Source organism: Anser anser (genome assembly GCF_964211835.1).
Source record: "Anser anser genome assembly, chromosome: 5".
Classification (NCBI taxonomy): domain Eukaryota; kingdom Metazoa; phylum Chordata; class Aves; order Anseriformes; family Anatidae; genus Anser; species Anser anser.
This window is the reverse complement of record NC_139725.1, coordinates 7,888,049-7,915,124: the sequence shown is the minus strand read 5'-3', so window position 1 is coordinate 7,915,124 and position 27,076 is coordinate 7,888,049. Positions and strand designations below refer to the sequence as shown.

General features: G+C 43.2%; 1 protein-coding gene across 3 annotated transcripts in view; it reads left to right on the top strand.

Moving 5' to 3' along the window:
- Positions 1-304: 304 nt before the first annotated feature.
- QSER1 (glutamine and serine rich 1) overlaps positions 305-27,076 on the top strand; it is a 48,327-nt gene continuing 21,555 nt past the window's right edge. The window contains exons 1-4 of one of the 3 annotated variants that reach the window (XM_083837838.1): positions 305-563; positions 16,401-16,513; positions 17,771-17,932; positions 22,637-26,341. In XM_083837838.1, the coding sequence (XP_083693964.1) occupies positions 331-563; positions 16,401-16,513; positions 17,771-17,932; positions 22,637-26,341 (4,213 nt within the window). In that variant the 5' untranslated portion in view covers positions 305-330. Of the gene's footprint in view, positions 564-16,400; positions 16,514-17,770; positions 17,933-19,055; positions 19,159-22,636; positions 26,342-27,076 lie in introns of those variants that run through there. The other 2 variants (XM_083837839.1, XM_083837840.1) reach the window with 2 other exon arrangements.

Below are 27,076 nucleotides of genomic sequence, written 5' to 3'. Positions count from 1 at the left end.
CCCCCTGGCGGCGGCTCCGCCGGCGGCCCCCCCGGCCGCTGCCTCCCTGCCCCCCGGCCGCGGCGCCGGGGCCCGCGATCCGCCGCGGGCCGTGGCGGGGGAGGTGCATCCTGGGAAGGAGCAGCCCGACATGGCTCTCCGCCTGGCCGCCTCGCAGCCCCCGCCGCCGCCCGCCGCCCCCCTCGGCCGCCCGCCCGCCGCCGCCGCCGCCGCCCCCCGCAGCTGAGCGGGAGCGGAGCGGAGCGGAGGCAGGGCGGAGCGGGGCGGGGGGGCCGGGACGCGGCGGCCTGGCCCGCGGCGGGGAGGGGGCCGCGGCGCTGCCCGCCCCGCATGAGGCGGGGGGGGGCCGCTCCCACCCGCCCCGCTCGCTCCCCGCCGCCGCCGCCCTGCGCGCAGGGCCCCAGCGGAGCCCCCTCCGCCGCCGCCGCGGCCCCGCGCCCTGCCCCGATGATGGACAGGAACTACCCGCCGACCCCCAGCTTCGCCGACCCCCTGGCCCCGGCCGCCGCGCAGCCCGCCGCCGCCTGGGCCTACGAGCGGGGCGCCGGCAGCCTCAAGCCCAGGTGAGGAGGGGCCGCCGGGGGGCTGCGGCAGGAAAGGCCGGGGTCTGGGACGGGGCCTGCCGGCCGCGAGCGGGGCGGGCGGCCGAGGCCGGGCGGGCGGCAGCCCCGGGCCTCCGCGGCGGGCGGGCGGGCGGGCGGGCGGCCGGGGCCGGCTCCCCGCGGGCTGCCCGCTGCCTGCCGGGCTGCCCGCTGCCTGCGCGGGGCGCGCCGCCGCCGCTCTCCGCCCCGGAGGCTCGCGTTGTGCCGCGGCGCGGGTTCAAGAGTTCAGGCGGCGCTGCCCGGCCGGGAGCCCAGCGCCAGGCGGCGGCGGCAGGCGGCGGGGGAGCGCCCCGCGTGCGTCCCGGCAAGGCGCTGCCCGCCGAACAATGCGCTGCCCCCGGGCTGGCTGCCCCGCGTCCCGCGGCGCGGCGTGCCCAGCCTGCCGGCGCTCGGTCGCAGCCCCCCGGGCCCGCCGGGAAGTTCCGGGAGGCGCAGAAATCCGCGGCGCGTCTCGGCGGCTTCGCGGCGCTGCCCGAGCGGCGGCCGCGCCGGGCACGAGGAGCGGCTGCCAGGGGTCGGGGGCGGCTCTGCTGTCGCCTGCCCCCTGGGTCGCTCGCGCGGCGAGCCGGCGGCGGTCCCGGGCTAGGCGTGCCCGGGGCTGACTCCGCACCGGGTCCTGCGAGCGGTCAGGCGTGCGCTTTGATCTGTCTGATAAGCTTAATAGATTATCAGGGCAGAGGGGCTGTTGCAATCGTCTCGTCTGACCTCCTCATAACGCAGGCCGTAGCAGGGGGTTTTATTTATTTATTTTTTTTCAGTCTGTGTTTGAAACTGGAGCTCGGCTTTTAGAAAGCGCACGCAGCCAAAACCTTCCAGCGGGGCAGAATTCGGCTCGGTTCTTGGTGAAGTGCACGAGGGGGCTGCTCCGTAGCTTATTTCTTAGTCCCGCTCTGATGATAGCTACTTTTAGCTTCTAGCCACCGAATCTTGTTGAAACACACGAATCCCATTATAAGTTGTGTTTTCCTAAGCGTCAGATCTTAGGAACTTTGATTAATTTGCTGTGCACTGTTCTCGTTATTAAGAAAAATACATAATCTTCTGAAGTTTGTTACCAGGCTTTTTTTTTTTTTTACTTCATTTTTCTCTTGGGTACCCTCCAATTTATTGTCATCCTTCTTGAATTGCAGACGGTGCATTTTAGAAACAATTAAGCCGATGTTAAGAAAGAAGATAATAGGCCCTCTGTGGAGCCCGAGGCTCCAGGTTCGCTGTTTGACAGAAGCGCAAGGAGGGTTGGTTTCTTGGCCGGAACCTTGCCCCATGAAGCCGCTTCATTCTCTTCAGAGTTGCCTGCATGGCAAAATAAGGTCTCCTGCTGTTCTTTTTCATCCTTCTTCCTAATCGTTGGACAACTTTTGGTCATGTTAATATGTTGGCTTCCTTGGAAGTCAGTGACACGTCCTTTTTGTATCACTCTTGCCAGTTTTCAGCATCTATGGAGGATCGTGTCAGCTGTTCCACGAAGAAGCTTTGTATTTTCCAGGTCAGTTAAGAATCTGTGGTGCACAGCAAGAGTGGATCCCTCCAGGGTCTTAGAAGAAAGACAAATGCTTGATGATTATTTTCTACATTCAAAAACAACCCAACACTGCTTTCAAAAATCTAACTGAAGTATTTTTAGTAGATGCAATATTAAAGCAAGATTAATTTTGTATTTGGGAAATTCCTTTATTGAAATTGTATGGGGAACAGTCCTAAGACAGGTACCTTGCAGAAGCTAATTGGATTGCTGCCTTTACAAGTCAGCCTGTTAACCAGAAAAATCACACTGGTATTACTGAACCTGTTCTTCGTATAACAACATTTTTGCTGTGGGTTAGAAAGCAGTGTCAAGATGATCTCGCTTTCATTTCCTAAAAGTTTCGTCTCGAGGCTGTGTAGATGCTGTTAAATGATACGTTTTAAAGGTGTTGACTGAAACGTTTTAATTTTTCTTTTGTAACTGTAGCTATGGCAGGAAAAAAAATCTATGGATCGTACGTAATATGTGCTTGAAGTTCTCCTGTACTGGGTTCTTATTTGGGCTTCACTTCATTTCAGTAAGAATTAAAATACTTTGTCTTCAGTAAGATTTAACAATTTGAACTGTGTTCAGTGCAGTGTTAAATACAGTCTGAGCATGCCGAGGTGATTCTGGTTCTCTTGCTGCTGATCACGTTTGTCTCAGTGTGGATGGAGGCAGCTGCTGGGGGATTGGGACGCAGGAGTTGTGCCTGTCACTGCCAAGGCTTGTACCAGCCTGGCAGCAAGTTGTGAGGGTGCAGATGTGCTGTGACTGAGCACCCTGATAGCGCTTTCGGCTCGTGTTGTAGATCGCTTCCCAATTTTAAAAATGGTTTTCTTGATTGTGGCTGACAGGTAGTCATCTCAACAGCTGAAGCTGCATTAGCCTGATGTTAAGTTAAAAAAACATGTGTCATGTTCATCTGGTGCTTGCCTGCAAAGAAGTCAGCCTTCAGGTGACGCAGATAACAGCATTTCATTTCTCTTCTGATATTTATGCTGGTGTGGGCGATGTTGTGGCAGGCTATGCTCCCTTTGTGTGCAGAGCCACGTTCAGAGTCTTAGCTCATCAAAATGATTTCTCCTCCCTGCAAGCGTTGCTTCTGTTGTCCTGCACTTAACTTCAGCCATCTGGTTTTTATCCTGCTCCTTATTTCTTGCAGGCACTGTTTTGTCTGTGCAATGGCACTGTTCCTATCAACTGAAAGGAAACGTGTGGTGGAGTATTATAAGGACACTGTTACCAGGCCTGCTGTGACATAACTTTTCCCATAGTAAATAGGAGAAGTTAACGAAACGGGGACGGGCGATGATGGAAATCAGTGGAACCGTCGCAGTAACTGCAGAGGGATCGCACCCCCTCAAAAGCATGCTTGGGCAGCGCAGCCACGGCAGCCCTGCGGCAGGGGGGCTGAACGGGGTGCTTCTGTCCTCCGTGCTCCCTCCTCTTGGGAGCCTGTCAGCATCTCACCAGAATTCCTGCCGAACGCACGGACAGACTGCCGCGTTTCAACTCTGGCTTTTAGAAAACCTGACTTGGGTGCTGACACCATCTCTTCTGCGGCACAGCATAAAGTCGAGTAGCGAATACTTGTCACGCTTATTTGTTACTTGCTTGAGAACGACGTGGTGTTCGGAAAACGTAGCGAGCGTGTAATAGTTGGAGAGACCATCATAATTACTTGGAAAGAGAAATGCAGAAAGGCAATAACGATGATGAGGTTTCTGGTTGAGTACACGTTCGACTTGGCGGGGCTCCTTGGTTTTCATACAGAGAAGGATTTTTGCTGGTGGAGGGAGCTTGTCTCGTTTGGTTGTTACCTCAGCTCTGGGGCCTAAGTCTCGTGTTGTGTGTGACGGAATGACAGTCACACTTACTTTGAACTGTATGGCAACTGACGTGGTTTCTGATGTTTCTTGTAGCCTGGCAGTCTTTGTCCATCTCTGTCCTATGTCCTAAAAAACATATGTTTTTTATAGCATCTAATTTGAGATGGTTCTTAACCAAATGTCAGTAAATGTGGCCTATATTTACAGCAGCTAATCTAATACAACAAATAAGTTACAGTGGTAGTTCATAAGGAAAGTTATGTAACTGCGAGACTTAATCTTTTATAATACTTAGTTATTACAATTTTTAACTTCCATTTTTGCATAGCTGTCCAGCTAATGCTAGTTGTAACAGCGGTATGGTAATTGCGATTTAGGTAGGGCTCAATTTTAAATTATAATAGATTTCTGCATAGCTATAGAAACGGTAAAAAATGCAGATAATATAGAAGAGCATAGAACTTTAATCAAATGAAATCTTCTGAGAGGTAAAAACAATGTTTGTTGTTCAACACATTTCCTACAGAAAGCTCCCTATGGCGTAGCGTTTCAGATGCTGAACGCTAAAGCTTATAAACAATACATTTAAAACATTTGCTATTAAAAGAAAAAGGCACAGAAGGTTTAAATAAACTTTCTAAACATAAAAAGCTACGTCACTTTTAAATAGTACCAAGCTTTCTGTCATGGTTCAATGTTTAAAACACAAGTGTAAAATAAAACACAAGCAGTCCATGGTGTGGCACAGGTATTTTACAGGGACTCGCTAATGTTTGTCTGTCTTTTTTTTTTCCTTTTCTTGTTTTAACTTGTACCCAGTACACCCTGAAATAACAGCTGGGATGGGGTTGAAGACTGAATGATCAGGGAGGCCGAATACGTCCTTGCTGTACGCCCCTCAGCTTCCCACAGGCGCAGAAGTACGGTCACCTCTTAAAATCTTTGCTGAAGTTTCAGAACAAACCAAATAGGCATGTCTGAAATTATGTGCCGAAGATTGTAACAACAACTTCATGGAAAGCATTTTAACTATTTGTGTGGCGAGAAATGGTGACAGGGCAGTGCGCGGAAGGAGCGAGGTAATGCCTCGTGTGAAGGGCACGGGTGCGTGAGGTGGGTGAGCTCCCTGCTGCTGGCGGGGCGCCTCTCCTCTTCCTCCTCCTCCCGTGCGTTGATGCTTGGGCAGCTATGTGGGGAGCAGGTCTGATCCATCCATCCGTGAGACGACCACCCCGAGTGAGAGGGTGCACGGCTTCCTCTTGAGCTGGAGAGCTGTGGTGGCCTACCTGTGCTGACAGACAGACGGGCATCCACCGGCCGCGCTGGCAGAGGAACGGGGAGCTGAGCCGTGAGCAGCACGGCCTCCTAGGCCTCTGCCCCGCCGAGGTGCTGGGCTCAGTCTCTGCATCTCGCCGTCTGCGGTGTGCCTCCCGCCTGGACCCCGCTGCCAGGGTCCCCAGGAGGAGTGCTTAGTAAGTAACCATGTTGTTGAGCGCTGGGCCTGTCTCGAGATCACCAGCAGTGATATTTCGGATGTGAGCCCTTTCCCATGCAGCCGAGAGCTTCACTGCTGGTTACTCAATACGTTGTTCTGAAAGAAAGAGGTTTTGTATTCTTTCACCTTTGCAAAAAAGTCTTTCGGTCCCGTATGTGTATCTTATCTTTCATCCTGTTACTTTAAGTGTAAGAGTTTACTTTATATCACCAGAGAACCACTTTTTCCCATTGTTGCTTCTGTACTTCTGCCCACCTTTTTTTTTTTTTGGAGATGCTGTTGATTCTGGCATGATGGTGCCATAGGAAGGAGGTGGTTTTTAGAAAAACCTTTGTTCCTGTTAGGAAAAAATCACCTATGACTAGGTTATATTCACTATAAACAGTATTAGAGGTCTTACGGATTGGGTGTATTTTCCTTGGATTTTTTAATTTGCTGTATTTTGTCAAAGCATTCACAACTTTGCATATCACAAAGTCATTTTGGATTACCTATTCCATATGCTTAAAAATAAAGTAAATATAGTTACAAGGCAGCACATCAACACTCTCACTTCAAACAAACCTTCCCGAGTAGTCTTTTAAGTGTGACAAAAATAACTTTGAGCAGCGTACAGCGTTTGGCCTTTCCAGCAAGGCAGGTCTTGCTGTGCTGTGCAAGTGACAGAGGACGGAGAATTCGTGGCATGCTTAAGCAAAAAAGAAATAACGCGCTCAGAGAAGGCGCAGCTCTAAGCTAGTAAGTACTAGATTTACGTATCCTACCAGACAGATGTCACAGGTTTTGGTTTTACTTCTGCTAGTCTTTCTGCCACCTCTTCTTTCATTACTTTCTTGTTTTCTTCCTCTGAATGGGCTGTTACGGGTGAGTGGATGCTCTCACAGTTAGCGTCCTCAAAACCTCTCTGGCCACAGGTTAAAGTGAACAGGGGCAAGGAGCTTTTATTCATGAACACATGCATGCTTGTATTTTCTTATTCCAAAACAGTTCAGCAAGAACCTCTATATGTTTAGACAAGCTTTTATTTGCCCACATTGCTTTTCTTGTTTTTCATCTTCCCTATACATGCCTACCTCTGATGCTTGCTTAGGACTTGTATAGGGTAACCAATTACACTGAGCAGGGAGAAGGCACCCTTAGGCACCCTTATCTGAGAGTAAGAGTATTTACATAGGAGGATACTAAGGAATATTTATTCTGTAATAACTCTGTATGAATTACACAGGGCTGTCGTATGTCTAGATTTCACTGGAGATAGCCTTCTTTCACCTAGCAGCGTTGTGTGAGAAGGGTTTGAGGGCTTTGGCCCTTCGTCTAGCGTTTCCAGATGTCTGGCAATTTTTTTGAAAGCTTTTCAGCATTCAGACCCTGCCAGACAAACGACCACTGCGCATGTGCAGTGTGCGTGCAATCGGGCTGATGTTTCGTGGAGATACTGAATGTACCAGCGTGTGCTGCACGTTGCATGTTGCACTTCTTTCTGACCAGGAAATCCCTTTCAGAAATATGGCAACTTAGTGTTTCACACCACATCCTGTTTACTTTCTCTCTTCTTCGTGTCAAAAATTCCAGTGCTAGGCAGTGAATAATCCTCCAATTCCTATGTTCCTCCCATTTCATTATTCTCTACAGAGTCTGCCAAGGATAGCGTTTCTGCTAGGTTTTTCTTGATTGTGAAAGTTTGCTATACAAAGGGTGATCCCAGAGAACTAATGTGCTAAGCAGCCGAGCAGCAAGCACTTGTTAAATATTTTCAGTTGTTGCTGGAACTGGTGACCTGGGGGTTACCGATCCTCAGACCTGCTGGGATTTCCTTCTGATCTTTTCCCCTCCAGAAAACTCCCTTTTGTTATTCTCTTTTAAAGAGAATAAAGTTTTTTTCACCAATTAAAGGATTTTTCTAACTTGTGTGTACCATCTTGATCTGTATTAATACTTGTTTTGTTTAGACATCTGCCTGAAAGTTAGGAAGTCTAAAATAAAATGAATACTTGGGGCATGTTTTGGGAATTTTATACAGTTATGTTTTTCCCTTCTCAAAGTAAATACCATGCAGCTCTTACTATTTTTCTACAATTTGGAACAGGGTGGAGAGGTGTAAGAGCTAAGTTCAAGGACCATGCTAACCATTCTTGTAAAAGTAGGGAGCAGCACCCTCTGATCCTTCCTTTAATGTAAAGGACTCATGCAGCTGTGTTTTATGATGTTAATCTTCTCTGAGTACGCCTCCTAAATTGGGATAGAAGGGGTGTTAGTCATAGAGATGCCTCTTTATTGAATCTAAAGGAGGTCATATGAGCTGCTTAACCCTTGTAGTGTGTTGTGGGAAGGGGAAACCAATGTAGCAAACGTCTAGGCCTGCTGGAAGACTTGGAGACTATTTAGTTGCCTTGAATCGCGGGCTGTACAGATGAACAAGGATATTACGGCTTCCATTCCTAGATGTAGGCGGTGAGTCAATGCCGTGATTCTGTGCAAGTTCTTCCGTGGCTCTGATCTGCCAAGCCTGATCTTCTTGAAGGTTTAGAACTCTTGGAAATTCTCGCTTAGTGAAACCTTGAGAAATTTATTTCAGTACCAGCTGTTTGAAACTCTATTTCTGGTTGTGAGGGTTGACCTCTTTTGTAAATCTGAGTGGGTTAGAGCTTGTGCCTTAGTTTTGTTAATCTAAAGTAGAAGACATTTCATGGTTTACGTGACTGTCAGGTGCTTGGAGGTGTGGTGATGATGCCATGTTGCCTAAGGTGGCTCTGTCGGTTGATGGGACGTATGTATTTGCATCTCTTTTGTGATTAACATCTCAACTTCAGCTTTATCTTTTCCATATAATTGGAAAATTAAAGGTTTATTTGGAAATGGTTATCAGACATTCATATAGTACCTCAAAGGTAATACTCAAGTTCACCACAAATTACGGCGCTGTAATAGCGGTGGGAGGAGAAGGGTTGTGAAGCTTCTCAGTAGCTGAAATGAATTGAATGCTTAATAAGGCACTGATGCGGCTAAAGCCACATCTTCAGATAAAGCTATACTGATTTTTTTTTTATTCTGAAATATAATTTCATTATTAAAATTAATGAAATGTTTTTGTGTGTATCTCAGCCAACTGTGTTAATGCTGTGGTGATCTTGAGAATAGTTTCAAGTATCCCAAAGTAAGCTGCTGACAGCAGAATAGTATCGCGTGTTGGAGGAAGTGCTAAGATCTCCGTGACTGTCTGTTGCAAAAATCTTCAAAACTGTGAGTAAAGCTCTGTGGGAGAGAAGTAGCGCTAATTAACAAAATCACAGCTATTATCTCCACACTGGGTAAAGAGAAAGTGTTCATAGGGAAAAGGTAAGAGAAAAGGCTAAACGAATGTAGTGCCAAAATAATTAAAAGGTGAGGAAAGATGGTTGCACCTCTTTACGTGCTATAAGCTGCATGGACCAGAGTTGGTACTCCTGTTTCTGCAGGGATCAGTGAAGTAGAAGGCATTGGGGAGATATGTGACCCTCAGAGCATTCCCGCTCCTCTGGGTGGCAGCAGCCTCGGGGTGCTGTGGTGTGGGGCACACAGGGGAGCGCCTGAAAGCCCCGGGTGCTGCCCCAGCTCCTGGCTCCCTAATAGCCTGCTGCTAGCTTTGGAGCACTGAACAGCCTCATGAATTGGAAGTAGCATTCGTATCTAGAATTTTAATTCTGAACTTGAAATATCTTCTCCCCTCGGTTTATTTTTGCCTTTCGTAGGATGTCTGTTTTTTGTAAACCCTGGTATTTCTTTTGGAAAGTTGCTTTGGTTACTTTACAGAGCCAAGAGAAGTGGTGGTGATATTTGCCAACACTGATTTAATTAAAAATAAAAAAAAAAAGGGCGGGGAGGAAGAGAGGAGAGAAAAGGTGACATACTAAATGTACCACATTTCAGATGTAGATCATGTCAACAGAAACACAGTTTAGATTGTATACCTTAAAAAAGAACATACGGCAGTGTGTCAAATCCTTTCATATACCTAAAGTTAAAGTTTAGAAATAGCTTGTTTCTATAGGAATAAGAACATTAATTTTCACGTTCATAGTTTAAAGACATAGTTTAACTGATTTTATGAAAACGGTATTATAATTGTCTTTGTTATTAAGAGCTCCATGGGTTACTTAATCAGGCAAGCCAGCACTTGCACTCAAGTATTGAAGTACCAGTAAGAATATTTTGGCTTTCCTGAAGCACTTTTGGGTTTTTTCTATTTAAAAGGCTCAAGCATAAAGAGTTCAGGCACATGGGAATAAAATGGAGCCAGGTCTGTTTTGCCATGAAATCTTTTTCCTCTCGTAGCATACGACATGTATTCAGGTGAAGGATCGCATGAACAGCACGAACTTCTGCTCATTCAGGCATGTAATTTTCTGCCTCGAAATGTAATTCTTGGACGCCTGTATCTCGACCCCTGGGAAGAGAGGAAGTAAGGAGTGTTTCCTCCCCCATGTTCCTCAAGGCAGTCTTCAGTCCGAGTCCAGGCGGTCTCAGCATTGCGCATGGGGGCTCTGCACGCGACGTGGGAAGGGAATACTGCATTGGGAGCTCGTCTTTAATGAAAGACTGAAGGGGGATTGCCTTCGATATGTTAAGGCTTTAGATATTCTTTGTTGCCTGCATAGACTGGAATGATGTTAAAGGTTGTGAATGTAACATAACATGCAGTTGAGGTGGTGGATAAAATACTACTACTCTCTATTTTACTGAAATACCATACTATTGGAGTCTAAATCTGTTTTTTCTATCGTTCTGAAAGTCTCCTGTCTTGAAGGATAACATAGAGCATTAATAATACCTTTAAATGTTGACAACTATTCATTTTTTTTGTGATAGTTCAAAAACAAACTAGGCAAATGCTGAGGATCTATGCTCTTACGTGCAGTAACATCCCAAAGGAACGTCCTACGTACCTTTTAAGATGTATTAACTTTAGGGGTACTTTTTTCTGATTTCTCAATGGTGGACTTAATTTTTCAAGTATCAGATATTTTTTTTCTTTTGCCTCGTGGATACCATAACTGTTCTAGACTGCGTAGTATTCTTTCTCTTTGTGCAGATGTTGGTTGAACCTTCAAATATTAAGGATCATCTCTTCTTGTATCATCTAATGAGGGGGTCAAGGGAGTAGGTTGCTCTACATTTTTTTTCTTGAAACTGCCAACATTTGGAGGCTTTGAATTAACTTTGCTCTTGAAGTATTGCTGTGTTTTCTGTTGTTGAGTTTGTTTTTTCTTCATAGTATGTCTGAGGTTGGGAAATAGAGGTGAAAAATTGCATATTGTATACTCGTCTAAATAATTTTGCACTGAAATGAGTAGGAAAAAGTATCTGGGCCAAACAGGAGTTGGTTTTCTTTACATTGGAATTAATTCCTGAAACACTTTGTGTTCTCTATACAGGCTTGCTTTAAAAGTTTCAGAAGCGTGTTGGCCTATCAGCTGGACAGGACTGATGAAATGTTCTGAAGAGTATTAAAGTCTTAACTGCTGTCTTTCTAGGCGAATCCCAATTCTTCATGGTTTTGCTTTCTCGGAGTCATTGCTTTTTAATAAAAGCTCAACCCCATTTTTTGATTAGGTGTATCTAGATAGCATTGCCTTACAGACGGCAGCAAACGCCTGTGACCTCGGCTGCTGTTGGAGCAGACTGCTGAAGTGCAGGGCAGCTGGAGGCCGTGCCTGCTTTCATTGACCCTCCATTTTATCTGTAATAAATTCAAGTAACGTTCCCAAGTGATACTGCTTCTTTCTGCCTCCATGGGATGCTGTGAATAAAGGCAAATTAACAAAGATAAATATTTAAACATAGTATTAAACATTGTATACAACAATGCAAGTCTAATATTTACATAAACAGTTCTAAACATGAACCTGCCAGCTGATAATGCAAGCTGAAATTTTGATTTTAAACATGTAAAATACAGATACTGGACAAAAAGAGGTGTAAATTGTAAGCTGCCTATCAATTATATATCTCTTATGCTTTTAATATTTTTAATATTTAGAAATGAGTTGTTCAGTTTAGTGGTATTTGGAACTTCTTAACAGCTTTGCTCTGAACTGGAGCTTGCTGTTGGGTAGCTAGAGAGCCACCTGAAGGGAGAGGCCTTTGGATAGATGGCTAAATTCACATGGCTTTTGTTTTTGTTTGTTTTAATATAGTTTAATTGAAATTTATTCCAAATAATTGGAGTACTATTTCCCCTATTTCACATACATATCAGGTCAGATAAAATGTAAAGTATGAGTTTTAAGGTGTTTCCTTGTCAATGTGACGATATCAGTGCATTTTTTCTCTCTGCTTTGGTGATTTAATTTCAGGCGGATTGTATGCCTACTCATCTTCCCGCAAGAGTTAAGATGCTCCTTGTTCCCAGGTAGTAGGCTGCCCCAAAATGAAATCGGATCGTTTCCCTCCCTCACCTCAGGTCTGGCCCCTTGCATGGTGCGTGCGGGGTTGTTGCTTTTTATCTTGGTCAGTTGGATGGGTTTGGGTTTCAGCCCCGCAAGCCAGCGAGTTGTGCTGCGTTTTGGAAACTGCTTGTCTTCTGGGTGACCGGTTTCGCTTTCAGTGCAGCCTTCGCAGCTGGAGTACTTTGAAAATGCCCTGCGATTTAAAGGTTTGGATTTGGGGAGCAATTTTCCTTTATACCAGGCAGAAGTTACAACTGCTTAAGAACAAAGTATTGCACGCAGAAATATATTTTGCTTCTAAAAGGTCCCGGTCTGTTTGTCATATAAGCATCATTTGTTTCCCTAGACCTGAAATAATTGCGCAGTCACTAACCTTAAATAAATAAACAATGCCAACCTCTAATGAACATTGATCTGGAAAATAAAGTAGGTAGATGAAATAACCTTCTTCTACGTAGTGATGCTTTTTCTGTCGAATATTGAGTAAATTAAGATACTAGTTTCCAGTGTTTTTATTTCTGCATTTTATTCTGCATGAGTGCTTAGGGTAGAGCAAGGCTATTTGAATAAAACAAGAGAAATAAAAAAGGCTACTCTTTATCTCTAGTGCTTATTGCAACTAAATTCTGTTTCCTTGTAAAAGCGGTGCTTTCGTTGGAGTTTGAAATTAGGAAATGCATCTGGCAGTAGCGTAAAGCATAAAGCAAAGAATTGTGTTGGCAGGTGAGGAGGGTGGCTCATGCAATGTAACTCCATAACCTTTTGCAGTTGGTGACCTAAATTTGTATGAAGCTATTAAGGTGAAGAATGCTTTGGTAATAAATTATCTTAACAGCAATATGAAGTGATATGTGACCAGCTGGTTCAGGAAAGATTTAATACTGGGCAATTATAAGGAGCTGTAAGTCGAGGTTGAGGTGTTCTAGTAACAAGTGCAAAAGGTAAACATTTACTTTGGGGAATTTTGCTGGAGAGCTAATATCTTCTATTTAATTGATGTAGCTGAAGAAAAACAGTAGTATTTGGGTCAGTTTTGTTCCCATTGACAAGAATGTTTTGATTGCATCATTACAGTAATGATGAGTAATTATGGCTCTTGGTAGGACATCTCTGACAGGGCACTTAGGTATTATGTTAAAATTGAATGGACCTCTTAAATGAAAAAGGCCTTCAGAGGGAACCATTTCCCAAATTTGCATTACTTTCAAGCAGTAATCACCCTGTTGCGCTGTTAACTGTGCCACTGGAAGTGCGAAATCACTTTGATAGATCAGTGATAAAGGAGGAAATGTTTTGGGGCCACTAAATAGCAGCTGATGATAACCTTCCAACCAGCACCAACCAGTGTGAACGTGGTTTCTTCGCTAAGTAACCTGGCAAGGAGGAACTCCCGTGGTATTCTAACAAACTTTGAAACCAGGGTGTGAAAGACTTGATGGCCATCATGGTATTTGCCATGCTTAATGTACTTCTGATATGCAAATAATGAGTCAGATAAGTTCATCTGTTTAAACAGTTTAATTTTATAAAAAGAAACCCTGAGGCTGTAATCTTTCAGATTGTTCTGCTTATGTTTAGGATAAGCTTATGTAAACCAAAGGCATATATGCAGGTTTTTTGAGATAAGAATCTACGTTCCAGCAACAAGTAATTATACAATAAACAATTAACTGTTCTAATAAATACAATGTTTTTATTGAAAGGCAGATTCATTTTTGAGGTTGTGGTTGCATTAACTGTGACCTGGGAGTTTGTTTAAAAAAAAAATAAAAGGTAAACCATATGCTTTGATTATTCTCATGATAAAAATAAAGTTTATTCAAGAAGCTTTTTTAGAATTTTGAGATTCTAGTAATTAAAAAGGTTTTTGGGATACTGGTCTCCAGATTATTTTGTCTTCCGGTGTTCTCTTTGCTGCTAAATCTTTGTCTACCTTTTTCAGAAGTTGCTTTTATCGTTTAGAGTGTTCTGGCTCATATCTACAAGCGTGTTTGTTAAGCTCTCTTTTAATCTTTGAGTGTACTGTATGTTTCCTTTACAAAAAAGGAGTTTCTTGCAAGGGGGCGGGGGTGGATATATGAATCGGTCTTCACCAAACAACCAGAATAAGTGCCAATTTTAGATTAAAGAAAATATTCATTTTTAAAATTCACAATTTTTCAGCTGGTTAATGTGAGGGAAGATTAATCTGTTTTTTGCCCGTGAACAACTTCTCTTACAATGTAAGAGGAGAAATGGTGCAATATTTCTCGACATAATCTTTTGTGGATCTCACCCCCTTTAGAAGGATGTTTGGTGCAAAGGGTAGACCCACCAGCCCAGAACACCACTGCAACGGAAGCCTTCCTCTCTCCTCCTGAAAATGCCTGAAATGGGAGAAGGAAGATGTGCTGCTATATAAGTGATATACATAGTATAATTTGCCTTGTAAACACGTACAAGGGCAAAAACAGCACCACATACTTTTATGTGTGTAGGTGCTTTGAGAAAACTTGAAAATAAATGAAGGAAAACCACTTACAGATGGAAAGATTTCACAAGATCAGAATTTGTGTCAGTGGAGATAATTCTTGCTAACAGTGCATGCATTACCATGATTCAGTTTAGAACTGTATTTTCTTGTGTAGCACATTTTTATTAAAAATCTGCAGAAAGCATCATATGTCCTAAGTTTCATTTTTTTTTTCTAGCTATGCCTGTCTTTTTTTTAACTTAAAACTTGTCATGCATAGAATCAAGCCTATATAAATGCAGAATGTTTTATGCATAGAACTATTGTTTTGTTTTTGTCTGGAAATGTTAAGAAGTTTTAAGCCTATAGACCAAAAAGTAACCCATAATATCACCCAGTTATGCCTACCAGTTATTAATAACAATTCAGTCGGTACAGATTTCAGTCAGTATTTAACAGAAATCAGTTGCTGATTTATTGTGTCGAACTGCACAAGGCTTATCCTCAACAAGGTAAGAGCATGAGTGCGCTCACCCTGAGTTGAGGCTTGGCGATGCTCTCAGATGTATTTGTGACTGTGAAAGGCAGTGCGTGCAACAGGTAAAATGCAGCAGCTGAGGCTTTTTGTTTGCTTTTAAGGAATTTTTAATTCTTCAGGTTTGCGCCTTAGCCTGGCGTACTGAGTGTAGGAGCGCTTCTATCCTATAAGCTGATGAAATGGGAAATATGTCTGCTGTTAGTGCACCTCCGGCATGGGGTTAATCTGGAAGTCTGAAATGTAATGTCCCTTATAGACACACATCTGCTGGTACAGTGTCTGGCGGTCACGGCACCCTGACAGGCTTACCAGATCTCCTATGCGTACTCTTGTCATCCTAATGAGAATGAAGTGAATCTGGTGGTGGTGCCAACTTTTATTTTATGTGGTGACTTCCATGAAAGTTTCCCATGATGTCATGGTTCCTGGCATCGAATGTTCCAGTTTTCCCTTATGCAGTGACTGCCCCCTCATCCCAGGGGATGTAAAGGGTAAGTGGAGTCGCTCACAGCAGTCAGCAGGGAGAGCTGTGGGTTTAGTTGCTTGGGTTTTTTGACGTCCGTTTACAATTGAATTTTCAATTTGAAGCAGTCTCATGCGTGCACTGGAGTGTCAGCTACCTGTATATTTAATGTCCAAAAGACAAGAAGAGAAGCCAACAGAATAGTGACTCAGTTGTGCTGGTTTACATTTTCTCCTTTTGGTAGGTGCTGTACAAAGCTGAGTCTGTGGAAGCTTGGAAACTTTAGGGTTTTGGTTTGCTTTCCGCTCCTTTTTCTGCCTTTTAAGTTGGAAATTAGCACTTTTGGCCATTTTCTAATGTTGTTGCTTGATGTTTAGACTGCATTTCTTTATTTTCTGTGTTACTGCTTTTGCATGGGCTCAGACACTGCATCTTCAGTTTGCTCCCAGATAAGCCTGATCAAAACACCATGTTAATTTAGATGACTCATCTCAAAATTTTAAATAAAAACAGTAGATCATTAACTTATTTTAATGCTAGGAGGTCTCAAGACTGAGATTTGTCACTTGCTTGTGCTCTTGTCAGTTTTGGTAGAATCATACTGAAATTAACAAAATCTTAAAAAAACAAAACAAAACAAAAAATTGCTCCGGCAACTTCAGTCATTTCAGCCTTTGTATTAAATGTGATCCTGTAAGATTAAATGAAATCAAAAATTGCAGTGTTAAAATGGGCATGTATTTGTAGTCATCAGCCTTGTGTATTTTTACATGGGTAAATCATCACAGGAAGTGTCCATCCAGTGGTTGAGAGCTGAACCAGGAAAACCTCACTTTGTCTGAACTAGTCCTTTGTAGGCTTTTCCATGATTGACAACACCCCCCGCCCCCAACACACACACTTCGGCTTATCAGGTTCTGTGGTGCTTTTTTTAACTGCTTAACATTCATAGTAGTGTTCTAGCACAACCACATATGTCAGATTTTGGGCTTGCATTTTATTTCTGCAACTTTCTGGCTAGTTGTTGGGATTTCATAGTTGTCTCTACAGCTGCAAGTTTTTGATCATAATGTTTAATTTCTTCCTTAGCTTAAGCTATGGAGGAGGACATCCATCACATTCAGAAACAGATCTTCTTCACAGACAGACATACACAGCTTCTCATCAGCTTCCTGGATACTCTACTACACACCATCCTACTGGTAACTGTCTATATTATGAGATTTCAGCTCGAATAGCTTAAAAAAAAAAAAAGCTGTTACATAACTTAGTTTCAAGATGATGAATTTTCTAATCAGAGGGTGTTTGTTATGCAGATGGTGGAAAGTGGTATGAGGAAAGCTGACGTTGTAGTAGAAAGCTAACAATCAGTTGCTAGTTTAAAAAAAAGGTCATAAGTGGAAAGGAAAATATAAGAGGCAGTTATGCTCTATAACTTACTGTTACTTCTTCAACTCCTGCATTTTTGTTCTTTAAAATACAGCTTTTTGGATTATGGCCTATGCACAAGGGCAAAATATTGTATGCCTCAAAGCTAGCTACAGAAATCATGCCAACTCTTTCAGACTAAAGCAAATAGAAAAAAATAATGCAAGTTGGAACATAGTGTTGCTAGTACTTGTGTGCAAATTAAGATTTAGTGCTGGGGGGAAAAGCTAAAATTTACTCTAAATATAGTAGCAGGTCCTATAGGCTATCTTAGATCTGTATCAGTCTGTGATCCTCGTGACATCCTGTCTCCATGTAAGCAGAAGACAGAGAATGACCTCTTCCTCCTCACTTTGAAATCCAGTTTCCAAGGGAAAGATATTTGGGGTCATAAGCTGTCAGGTATTTGCCTCTCTTGGCCAAGTCCTTGATCAGCATGACAGAGGGTTGGAATTGCGGGGAACGTTTCAAGGTGCAGACCCTGCAGCGTTGATGTAATTTTTAGCTACTCAAAGCTCTGCAACCTGTGCAGTGCTTCCCATCCAGCCACTGAAGGAAGGGTACGGACAACAGTTGTTGAAACAAGGAATGCAACCCAAACCCTGTTTCTTGTGCCAGTCCCACAGAGAAGTCCGAACTGCTACAAGTGTTCAAAGGAGAAAAAGATTGATGCAAGGAAGTTGAACTGTTTTCAGAGACAATTCTGAATGTTTAAGTAGTTCATGTGGAATGATGAATCTTCAGATGAAGGGAGAATTAGTATTAATTGACCTGAACATTGTTTCAGAGCATCACACTTGACAGACTTTTAAAAATACATTTTAAAATGTATCTTCGAGTTCCATTTTAAAGATGCAACTCTGTGAAACAGTTAAAATGGTAAAGAATTAATGTACTTTAATAATGTTGCTGATGTTTCAGAGGTTGTTTTTAGTGGATTATGAATGTACATCCTTGTTATTTGAGCTTTTTGTGAGAAGTTTATCTGAATTGTCTAATTGTTTTGTTTAATTCCCTTCACCCCCATCTAGGTCTGTCAGGAATATTTGATACCAGTATGCACACCTCTGGAAGTAACACTAAGGAAACTTCAGTTATGAATTTTCTCTCTGCGATCGAGTCTCGTACCGCTCAGGCAGTCTCTTCAGGATCTACCCTTTTGCCACAATTCAGGGCTCCTTCCTGGCAGACAGGTGAAAAGTTTCTCATGCAATAAAATTCTCTGATGACTGTAATTGAATGTTTGGGAGTATTTGAAACAAAAATATCCTACCGGAAAAGGCTGTGTCTTCTGCTTCTTTCCCATCTTGTTATTTAAAATCTCAAAATCAATTCAATTATATTAATCTCTAAGCAGAAGTTCTAATTGTCTAAAAAGGGTTTAGGTGTACAGGATATAATTTTATCTAACTAGTCAAATTTATTCTCCATCCTTCTGTTTGGAATTAGTCTCACTGACAGCATAAGCATATTCATGTAGAGTACCTGTACACCCCAGCAGATGCTTCGTTCTCAAACTCTGTTCCCTGTCGTAGTTCTTCTGTGATAGTACTACTAAAAGTCTATGGATACCTTTAGTCCCTTTGTACACAAGTAATAAGCAAGGTGTTTTCAAAAAGAGGGTCTGAAGTGCATAGTGCATTGAAATCAGTGGTTTAATTCACAAATAAACAAACATGCCATCTTCTATGGCAGACTGACTGCCTTCTGTAAACTTCCCCCATCTGTTAAGCCTTCTGTGCAGAGCAGGAAATTTTGCATATTTTGAGCTTTCTGTAGACAGCCACACCAAGATAAGTGTTGCTACTGCATCTGTGGTAGCTTCAAGTTGTGCTTAATCTTATGCAGTGATTGTGCGGCTGTGCAGTGAATCAGATCTATTCACTGATCTGACAGAAAGCGCTCTTCTTTTTTCTTGTAGTGGGTTATTTTTCCACTGTATCAGCAAGCTGGTTTGCCTCTCTGTGCAGCTGTATGAGGGCTAGTTCTGATTTAGGGGAGGAGGTGTACAGCAGGAAGAGGGAAGTATTGGACAGTCCTTTTATTGATGACTTGCTCTTGGTGTGTTAAGTGCAGTGTGCAGCTGTGTTCCTTGAAGAACTACACAAAAAGTTGAGAAGACAGCATGTGGCTTTTTGTTCACCATGGATAAGAGCAGATATGTTGGAGAATAGGTGAAGACGCTACTAGTCTGTCAAAAATCTTAATAACCAGTGGTGTTTAAGAGTTGTGATGAGCCATCCTCACATCAGATTGTCAGCTGGGAAGAAACCTTTTTTTCTCTTCGTCCTAGCATTTTCTCCATTGCAGCCTGCCTATCGCAGTGAATTGTGAAGAATGGGGAGACATGCTGTGGGTCGGGTTTGATGTTGATACCAGTGATTGAGACTTCTCAGTACTCATTACTAAGAACTCATCAGTAAGCCCATTTTCAATATTATCAGTTCTCTCAGCTTTCTATTGTCCTTTCATGCTTTTACTGTTTTTTGTTGTTTTTTTGTTTGTTTGGTTTTGTATTCTGTAGTCCTCTCAAGTATCTTTTGAAAACTTCTCTTCTACGGATTTTTTTGATGAGGGAAAACAAGTACTCTTTGGTCTTGAAAGTGTCATTCTTGAGATGGATTATAGACTTCGGGTTTTTCTCCAAACCCTGCAACAGCTGTTTTTTTTTTTGTTTGTTTGTTTTGGGGGAGTGGGGGGGAGGAGGGGGTGAGGAACAGCATGTTTATTGTGTTGTCCTACCAAGTCTTCCTTGGATATATGCGATGTGTTATCTGTCTTCTGTTTTCACAGGGAAGCAGGGGAGGCTGTTGCACATACACCTTCCCCATGCTTTTGTCTGTTGCTCTACAAAACTCAAATGTAAAACCCAGCAGTTCTACCATACTAGTGTGACTTGTCTGGTATTGAGAAATTAACTGCGTAGTAGGAAGGGCTTAGATGAGAACTGAACATCCACAGCTAAAATAGGAATAAATTGTTCCCCTTCTTTTCTCTCTGAATGCCCCTACCTTTGTGTTAGTGTTAGCTATCAGTAAAAAAAGAACCCAATTGTATGTGATGTTGCGGTTTTTTAGAATAGGAAAAGAGGAATTAAAACACTGCTTATGCTTTCTTACTCAGAAAGGCCTTATTGTTGACTTGTGAAAAATACTGTGGCATTCCTTCAGTATCATATCTCTTCGTATCAGTATATGTCTTGAACTGAAAGGGAGAAACAAAGACTTTCTTTCGCAGTTTCATCTGACACTTCCAAAGTCATTTTGTGATTAACTTGCAGAAGGACTTTATGTATTTTAAAGTGAAAATTAAACATATTACTGAGATATGTCTCAAAACAAGCCTTATTTACTGAAAGTTTATACCAGTGATTTTATTTTTTTCTGCTTTGCATATCCTTGTAATTTTTTTTAGTGGAAACTGATTCCTTTTCATTTTCCTTTACAAGAAATTCAAGCCTCTCTGAGAATAAATTTGTCTTCATTTACTTTCGTAGACTTTAGAAATAGTACATAAACTTTACCAGTTCCTGAAAGCTGCAGGGTGAAAACCACTGAAAAATATGGGTCGCTGCTGTGAGCCTCAAAGCTTGCAAAGGAGTTTCACAAACTTATTTCAGTTGCAGTAGTATATTCTGTTAATTAATTCTGTTTAAGCAAGAATGTGATAGCAATGTCTGGGTGCAAATAAGATTATATGTTTGAGTTGGATAGTTGTTGTATTGTGTAGATGGTTGCTGTCTGAGGGTATTTTCAACTACGGTGTTTCACTTAAGAAAACATGCAAATTGTATCTTTTCTTAGCACCCTCGGTTGCTGAGAAAACTGGCGGAAGAACTGGCCAAGCCGCTTTCCATCATTTATCGGCAGTCCTGCCTATCGGGGGAGGTCCCAGTCGACTGGCGGCTAGCAAATGTGATGCCCATCTACAAGAAGGGTCAGAGGGTAGACCCGGGGAACTATAGGCCTGTCAGTTTGACCTCAGTGCCAGGGAAGCTCATGGAGCAGATTATCTTGAGTGTCATCACGCGGCACTTGCAGGGCAAGCAGGCAATCAGGCCCAGTCAGCATGGGTTTATGAAAGGCAGGTCCTGCTTGACGAACCTGATCTCCTTCTATGACCAAGTGACATGCTTGGTGGATGAGGGGAAGGCTGTGGATGTGGTCTACCTTGACTTCAGTAAGGCTTTTGACACCGTTTGCCACAACATTCTCCTCAAGAAACTGGATGCTCTTGGCTTGGACTGGCGTACGCTTCGTTGGGTTAGAAACTGGCTGGGCAGCTGGGCCCAGAGAGTCGTGGTGAATGGAGTCAAATCCAGCTGGAGGCCGGTCACTAGTGGAGTCCTCCAGGGCTCAGTACTGGGGCCAGTCCTCTTCAATATCTTTATCGATGATCTGGAGGAGGGGATCGAGTGCAGCTTCAGTAAGTTTGCAGATGACACCAAGTTAGGTGCGTGTGTCGATCTGCTCGAGGGTAGGAAGGCTCTGCAGGAGGATCTGGATAGGCTGGACCGTTGGGCTGAGGCCAACCGTATGAGGTTCAACAAGGCCAAGTGCGGGGTCCTGCACCTGGGGCATAACAACCCTAAGTAGAGCTACAGGCTGGGAGATGAGTGGCTGGAAAGCTGCCTGGCAGAGAAGGACCTGGGAGTACTGGTTGATAGTCGGCTGAATATGAGCCAGCAGTGTGCTCAGGTGGCCAAGAAGGCCAACAGCATCCTGGCTTGCGTAAGAAGCAGTGTGGCCAGCAGGGCTAGGGAAGTGATTGTCCCCCTGTACTCAGCTCTGGTGAGGCCGCACCTCGAGTACTGTGTTCAGTTTTGGGCCCCTCGCTACAAGAAGGGCATGGAGGTGCTTGAGAGAGTCCAGAGAAGGGCAACGAAGCTGGTGAGGGGTCTGGAGAACAAGGCTTATGAGGAGCGGCTGAGGGAGCTGAGGTTGCTCAGTCTGAAGAAGAGGAGACCCGGGTGACCTTATCGCTCTCTACAGGTACCTTAAAGGAGGCTGTAGCGAGGTGGGGGTTGGTCTATTCTCCCACGTGCCTGGTGACAGGATGAGGGGGAATGGGCTAAAGTTGTGCCAGGAGAGGTTTAGGTTGGATATTAGGAAGAACTTCTTTACTGAAAGGGTTGTTAGGCATTGGAATGGGCTGCCCAGGGAAGTGGCTGAGTCACCATCCCTGGAAGTCTTTAAAACATGTTTAGATTTAGAGCTTAGTGATATGGTTTAGTGGAGGACTTGTTAGTGTTAGGTAAGAGGTTGGACACTCTGGTCTTGGAGGTCTCTTCCAACCTAGATGCTTCTGTATATTTATTTTTTTGTATTGAAAGTTAAAGCCTTCCTTTGAGAATTAAATTCAGCTATTTCATTGTATGCTCTGAAATGCTGTTTCATAAAAAGTGAGTTATAGAAGTATTGGTGAGGGTAAATGCAGGAGATGAAATTGCTCTTTTAATTATTACAATTTTTATTTCGTAATTTTGCCTTTTTACAGTATACTTAAAGAGTCCAAAGCTTTTGATCAGTTGTCCTCTGCTAGGAATTCTTTTTAAATTCAAATAAAAACTAATACAGAGCCTTTGGTTTCGAAGTAGAATTAGTCTTGTATGACTTTTTAATCCAAAATTTGCATCATAAGGGTGAGAGTTATTTTCCCTCAGCAACTTGCTGTAGGTGTAGAACTTGGAATTCTTGCAGAGTTGCACTTCCAGCTTGAAAATTATCGGCAATGAGCGCCTCCCTTTGCTGACGAGTGTGTTGATTCTACAGAGGTTATACTGATAGATGCTGGAAGAGCTTAATACGAAATAAGTTACAGAAATGTAGTGTTGCAACTTGTAAAGCTCCCGTATGTTCTTTTTCCCTTCATGTTTTGTTTTTTTTTTTTTCTTCCAGGTATGCATTCCTCAACAGCCACAGAACTATTCGTTACTGGAGCATTGCCAACCTCTGGAACGTTTCCACCAACATCTGCTTTATCAGCATATCAGCATCCCAACACTTTCAGCAGTAGAAACTTTGCTACTACCCCTTCTCTTACTCTTCAAGATACTACTTTCAGTGCTACATCAAATGGCCTCTTAACTACTCATGATCCTTTATTACAGATTAAAACGTCACAAGGCACTGTTCCGACTGCTTTGACATTTGAGCGCCTCGGCAGTTCTGTTTTGAGTACCAGTATACCCCCTCAGTCGTCAACATATCGTTCTGCTCAAGAATCTGCACCCCATCTTTTGCAACCTCAGTTTAGTTTGTTGCCTTCAACCATTGGAGGAACTCAGCAGGTTTCTCAGGCGTATAGCACATCCGTCTTTACTGGTTCCACTGCTTCTATTGATAGAGCACTTCAGCGAGAATGTAGTGTTATTAAACACCATCAGCGGCCTTCAAGTACTCAGTCTGTTCAGGCTCAACTGACTGTTTCACAGCATTCCTTACACAGCTATTTAACGAGTACAAGTGGAGTTAATTTTCAGGATACATCTAGGCACTCAGCATTATCCTGCAGTCCAGTTGGAGATGTTACTCAGGTGAGCAATGGAGGACCACAGCAGAAGACTTCTCAAGTCACAGTGGAACTTGCTCAGTCTTACACATCTGCAATTCCATCACTTGGTTTTCCACCTGCTTCCACAGCAAAAGTGAAAAACTGTTCCACGAAGCAGCCTCCAAGGTCAACGAAGACCCCCAAACCTCAAAGTGTAGCTCCCACTGTGCAGACACAAAGCTATGCCAAAACTGCACAAAACCAGAGTTCTGTCATTACAGGCCAAGCACAGATCTATTCTACAGCACAGCTCCCAAGTCTCTTGTCAGTCAGCCAGTCCCAAAATTACGTTTCTTCCCAGTCTCAGAATGTGTCACCCGTCAGTCACTCACAGGATTTCTCATCTAGCAAGATCGAGAAGCTGCCCTCCTTGTACAAAACGTTGACTTTTTCTGGGCAATCGCAAACTATTACTTCTGATAGTCAAACTCTAAGTTACTCCTCAGACGAACAAGTACTGACTTCAGTTCCAAATGAGAACTACTCTGGGCAAACAAGGGAACTTTCTTCAGTCAGCCAATCTCAGAGCTACTCTTCTAGTCACTCTCAGGGTTTATCTCCAGTTAGCCAATCCCAAGTTAGCTTTTCATCTCAATCACAAGTTTTATCAGCTGTTAGTCCTTCAGAAAGCTATTCTTCAGGGCAGTCTTTAACGTTAACATCGCCTTCTCTTCCTTTTTCTGCGTCTCCTCGGATACAGACTCTTCCGGGCTCAAGTCCTAATCAGAGTTATATTTCTTTACATTCTTCTCAGAACTCTCAGTCACAAGAATCCTCCCCGCCACAGTCTCAGAAGTTTTTGCCATCTGTGCAGTCTCCTCCTTTTGCATCCCCAGCTCATTCACAGACGCTGCAGAACAACAGGCCTTCCTCAGAAACAAAATCGTACGTAAAAAGGAAATCTGACTCTAACTTGTATGCTTCATCAAAACAAGAGGAAGAATTGTCAATGCAGGATATGCAGGCATTGCAACAGCAGGCTTCTCTTGAATCTTCCACCCAAAGGCTAACTGATGATGAAATCAATGCTCAGGACGGATCCTATAGGGTCTCAAAAGCAGATGACAGATACTCTCAAAGTGTAATCAGAAGTAACTCTCGTCTTGAAGATCGAGTTGTTGGACTTACTCTTCAAGGAGCAAAAAAAGATGAAAGAATGGTTAATACTGTGGAACAGCTTTCCCAGCATATTGGCCATATCACAAGCCTAAGCCATGACATTAAAAAAACGGCGAATTTAATGCAAACGACGCAAGTAAATATGAGTTCTAAAGAACTAAACCAGCAACATTCTCTTATGCATAAGGTACATGAAAATAAAGGTCAAGAACAGCAAGGCCAAGTCATTAGCACACCACCGCAGGTTCAACCTCATGCTTTAAGGCATGGTCATCAGCTGTGTTTGCCCAGTGCACAGGTACTTCTGGAGTCAACCTGTGACTTACAGATTCTTCATCAGTCAATACTGCAGTCAGGTTTAGGACAAGCAAAGGCATCACCACAAGTGCAAAGAATACAGAGTCCTCAACAGGTGACACATCCATTCCTTCAGATGGATGGCCATATTATTCAAAGTAATGGAGGTCATTCTCAGCAGCAGCTTCATACTCAGAACTCAGAAGTAATGAAAATGGACATTTCTGAGCCCTCAAAACCACTACAGCAACATTTGACAACAAAAGATCATTTTACTCAGACAAATCAACATGATTCAAAAAATCAGTTTGTTTCTCTTAGTTCAATATGTTTCCCAGAATCTATGCTTCTCAGTGATGAGAGGAATATATTATCCAATGTAGATGATATCTTAGCAGCAACCGCGGCAGCCTGTGGAGTGACACCATCTGACTTTGCCAAATCAGCATCTAATGAAGAAGAAATCCAGTCTGTTGAAAATAGTGAGGAGTCTAAAACACAGTTCCGATCAATGGATGTAAGACACGTGTCTTCTGCTTTCAGTGCCTCTCCAGTTGGAAAGCCAGCAAGCATAAATAATATTTCTCTGAATGGAGGCCAAATCACTATAAATCTTACACCGGTGTCAGCAATACAGACAAAACCTGTGAACCTTGATCAACAACACATTGAAACTTCTGATCAAAATGTACCGACAAGAATGACCTCTCCCGCTCTTGGTCCTGGTCAAGAGGATCAAGAACAAGGTGCTGTTCCAGTTAAGAAACAGTCTAGCATTAGCCACGAGTCTGAAGAAGATAATGATGTTTCCGCTGATGGTACACTAAATGTAAGAGAGGCAGATTTTGTTTCTAGTGGTAAGAGTCTAAGTGAAGAAAGTGCTGCTTCAGAGAATGATTTTAATATAGGTGGTGGTGATGATGGTACAGTAGCAGGTAACCAGTCAAAGGTTAATTCATTGCAGCCACTGCCTGTGCCCCCAAGTGGAGATGGAGCTATTAGTAGAACTGAAGAAGAATGCCAAGATTTAACTCTCGGGAACCTTCAGAAGAAGAAAAGCAAAGGAAAAAGCCAAAACAAAAATGCTGCAGAAGATGACAGTGCAATTCAGAAACAGATCAAAAGAAGTGGACACTGTAAACGTCAAAATTCAAGAGGAAGTGACTCATGTTTGATGTACTCTTCTCCTGTTTCTGAAAGTTGTTACGATACTTATCAACATCAGGAAAGAATGAGGCAAAAAATTAAAGAAGTTGAAGAAAAGCAGCCTGAAGTCAAAACAGGATTTATCGCATCTTTTTTAGACTTTCTAAAATCTGGGCCTAGGCAACAGTTTTCAGCTCCAGCTGTACGAATGCCAAACAGGACTAGGCGACCAGTTACCCAAATAGTTCGCGGCCCTTGCCTACAGTCCTCCACAAAGCCTCAGCCAGCAGCAGCACCTGTAGCTGCTGAGGTCAGTGCAGAAAGTCCAACCAAAAAAGTTGATGAAGAACTTAAGAAAAATTTAGAAACATTGCCTTCATTTTCTTCTGATGAAGATGATTCTGTGGGGGGGAACCACGATCTTCAGAAGAGCATCTCTACTGCATTGTCAGCCCTCGATGATACTTCTGACAGAAAGAACAAATCAGGTAAAACAGTGTGAGTGCATACACTGGAGAGTTCTGTAGCTGACGGGGCAAAACGGAAATATTTTAGCTTTCGTTAATTCAGGTAAAAGTTTTGATTTGCTTTGTTTTTAGTCCAGCCATAATTAAAGAGTTCTGTTCAAAAGTTGTGCTGAGTATGAGCTAAACTAGTGTTGTCTGCAATTGGAAAATGCGTACATAAACTTTTCCATGCTGCTTGGGCAGGACTCTTCTAATGCTGAAAAATGACTTTAGCCCAGGCTTGGAATGATGTCTGTTCTCTTCTCTGGCTTAGAATGCTGAGTATTGTTGTCATCCCTAAACCTCAGCAAACCACCATGTCCAGTGGTTTTAAATCAATTTTCAAAGAATTCTGGCAAGAGAACATGTTACTAATTGCCATCAGCAAATGCTAAGTTCCTCCTGGGTTGAGTTAAGTGTGTACTTTCTGTGATGCTAGAGCTGCACAGAATGTTTATGAAAGCAATTGTGAAAGCAATTGTTATGCTTGTAAACTAAGCGCTAGTTTAGCTAGCCGTGTCCAAGAGGGGAACCACTTGACTTTGATTTCAGCAATATTTGTGAGGAGCATTGTGCCCTCATGTTGAGATATTGCTAACGAAAAAACAAAAGCTGGGAGGGGTTGTTCTGGGCAGGAGGACGGGCAGCAACCACTGATGACAGTGCTAGCTAGTTTTCTATGTATTTGGCTTTTCATTTTCACTTGTATTACATCTG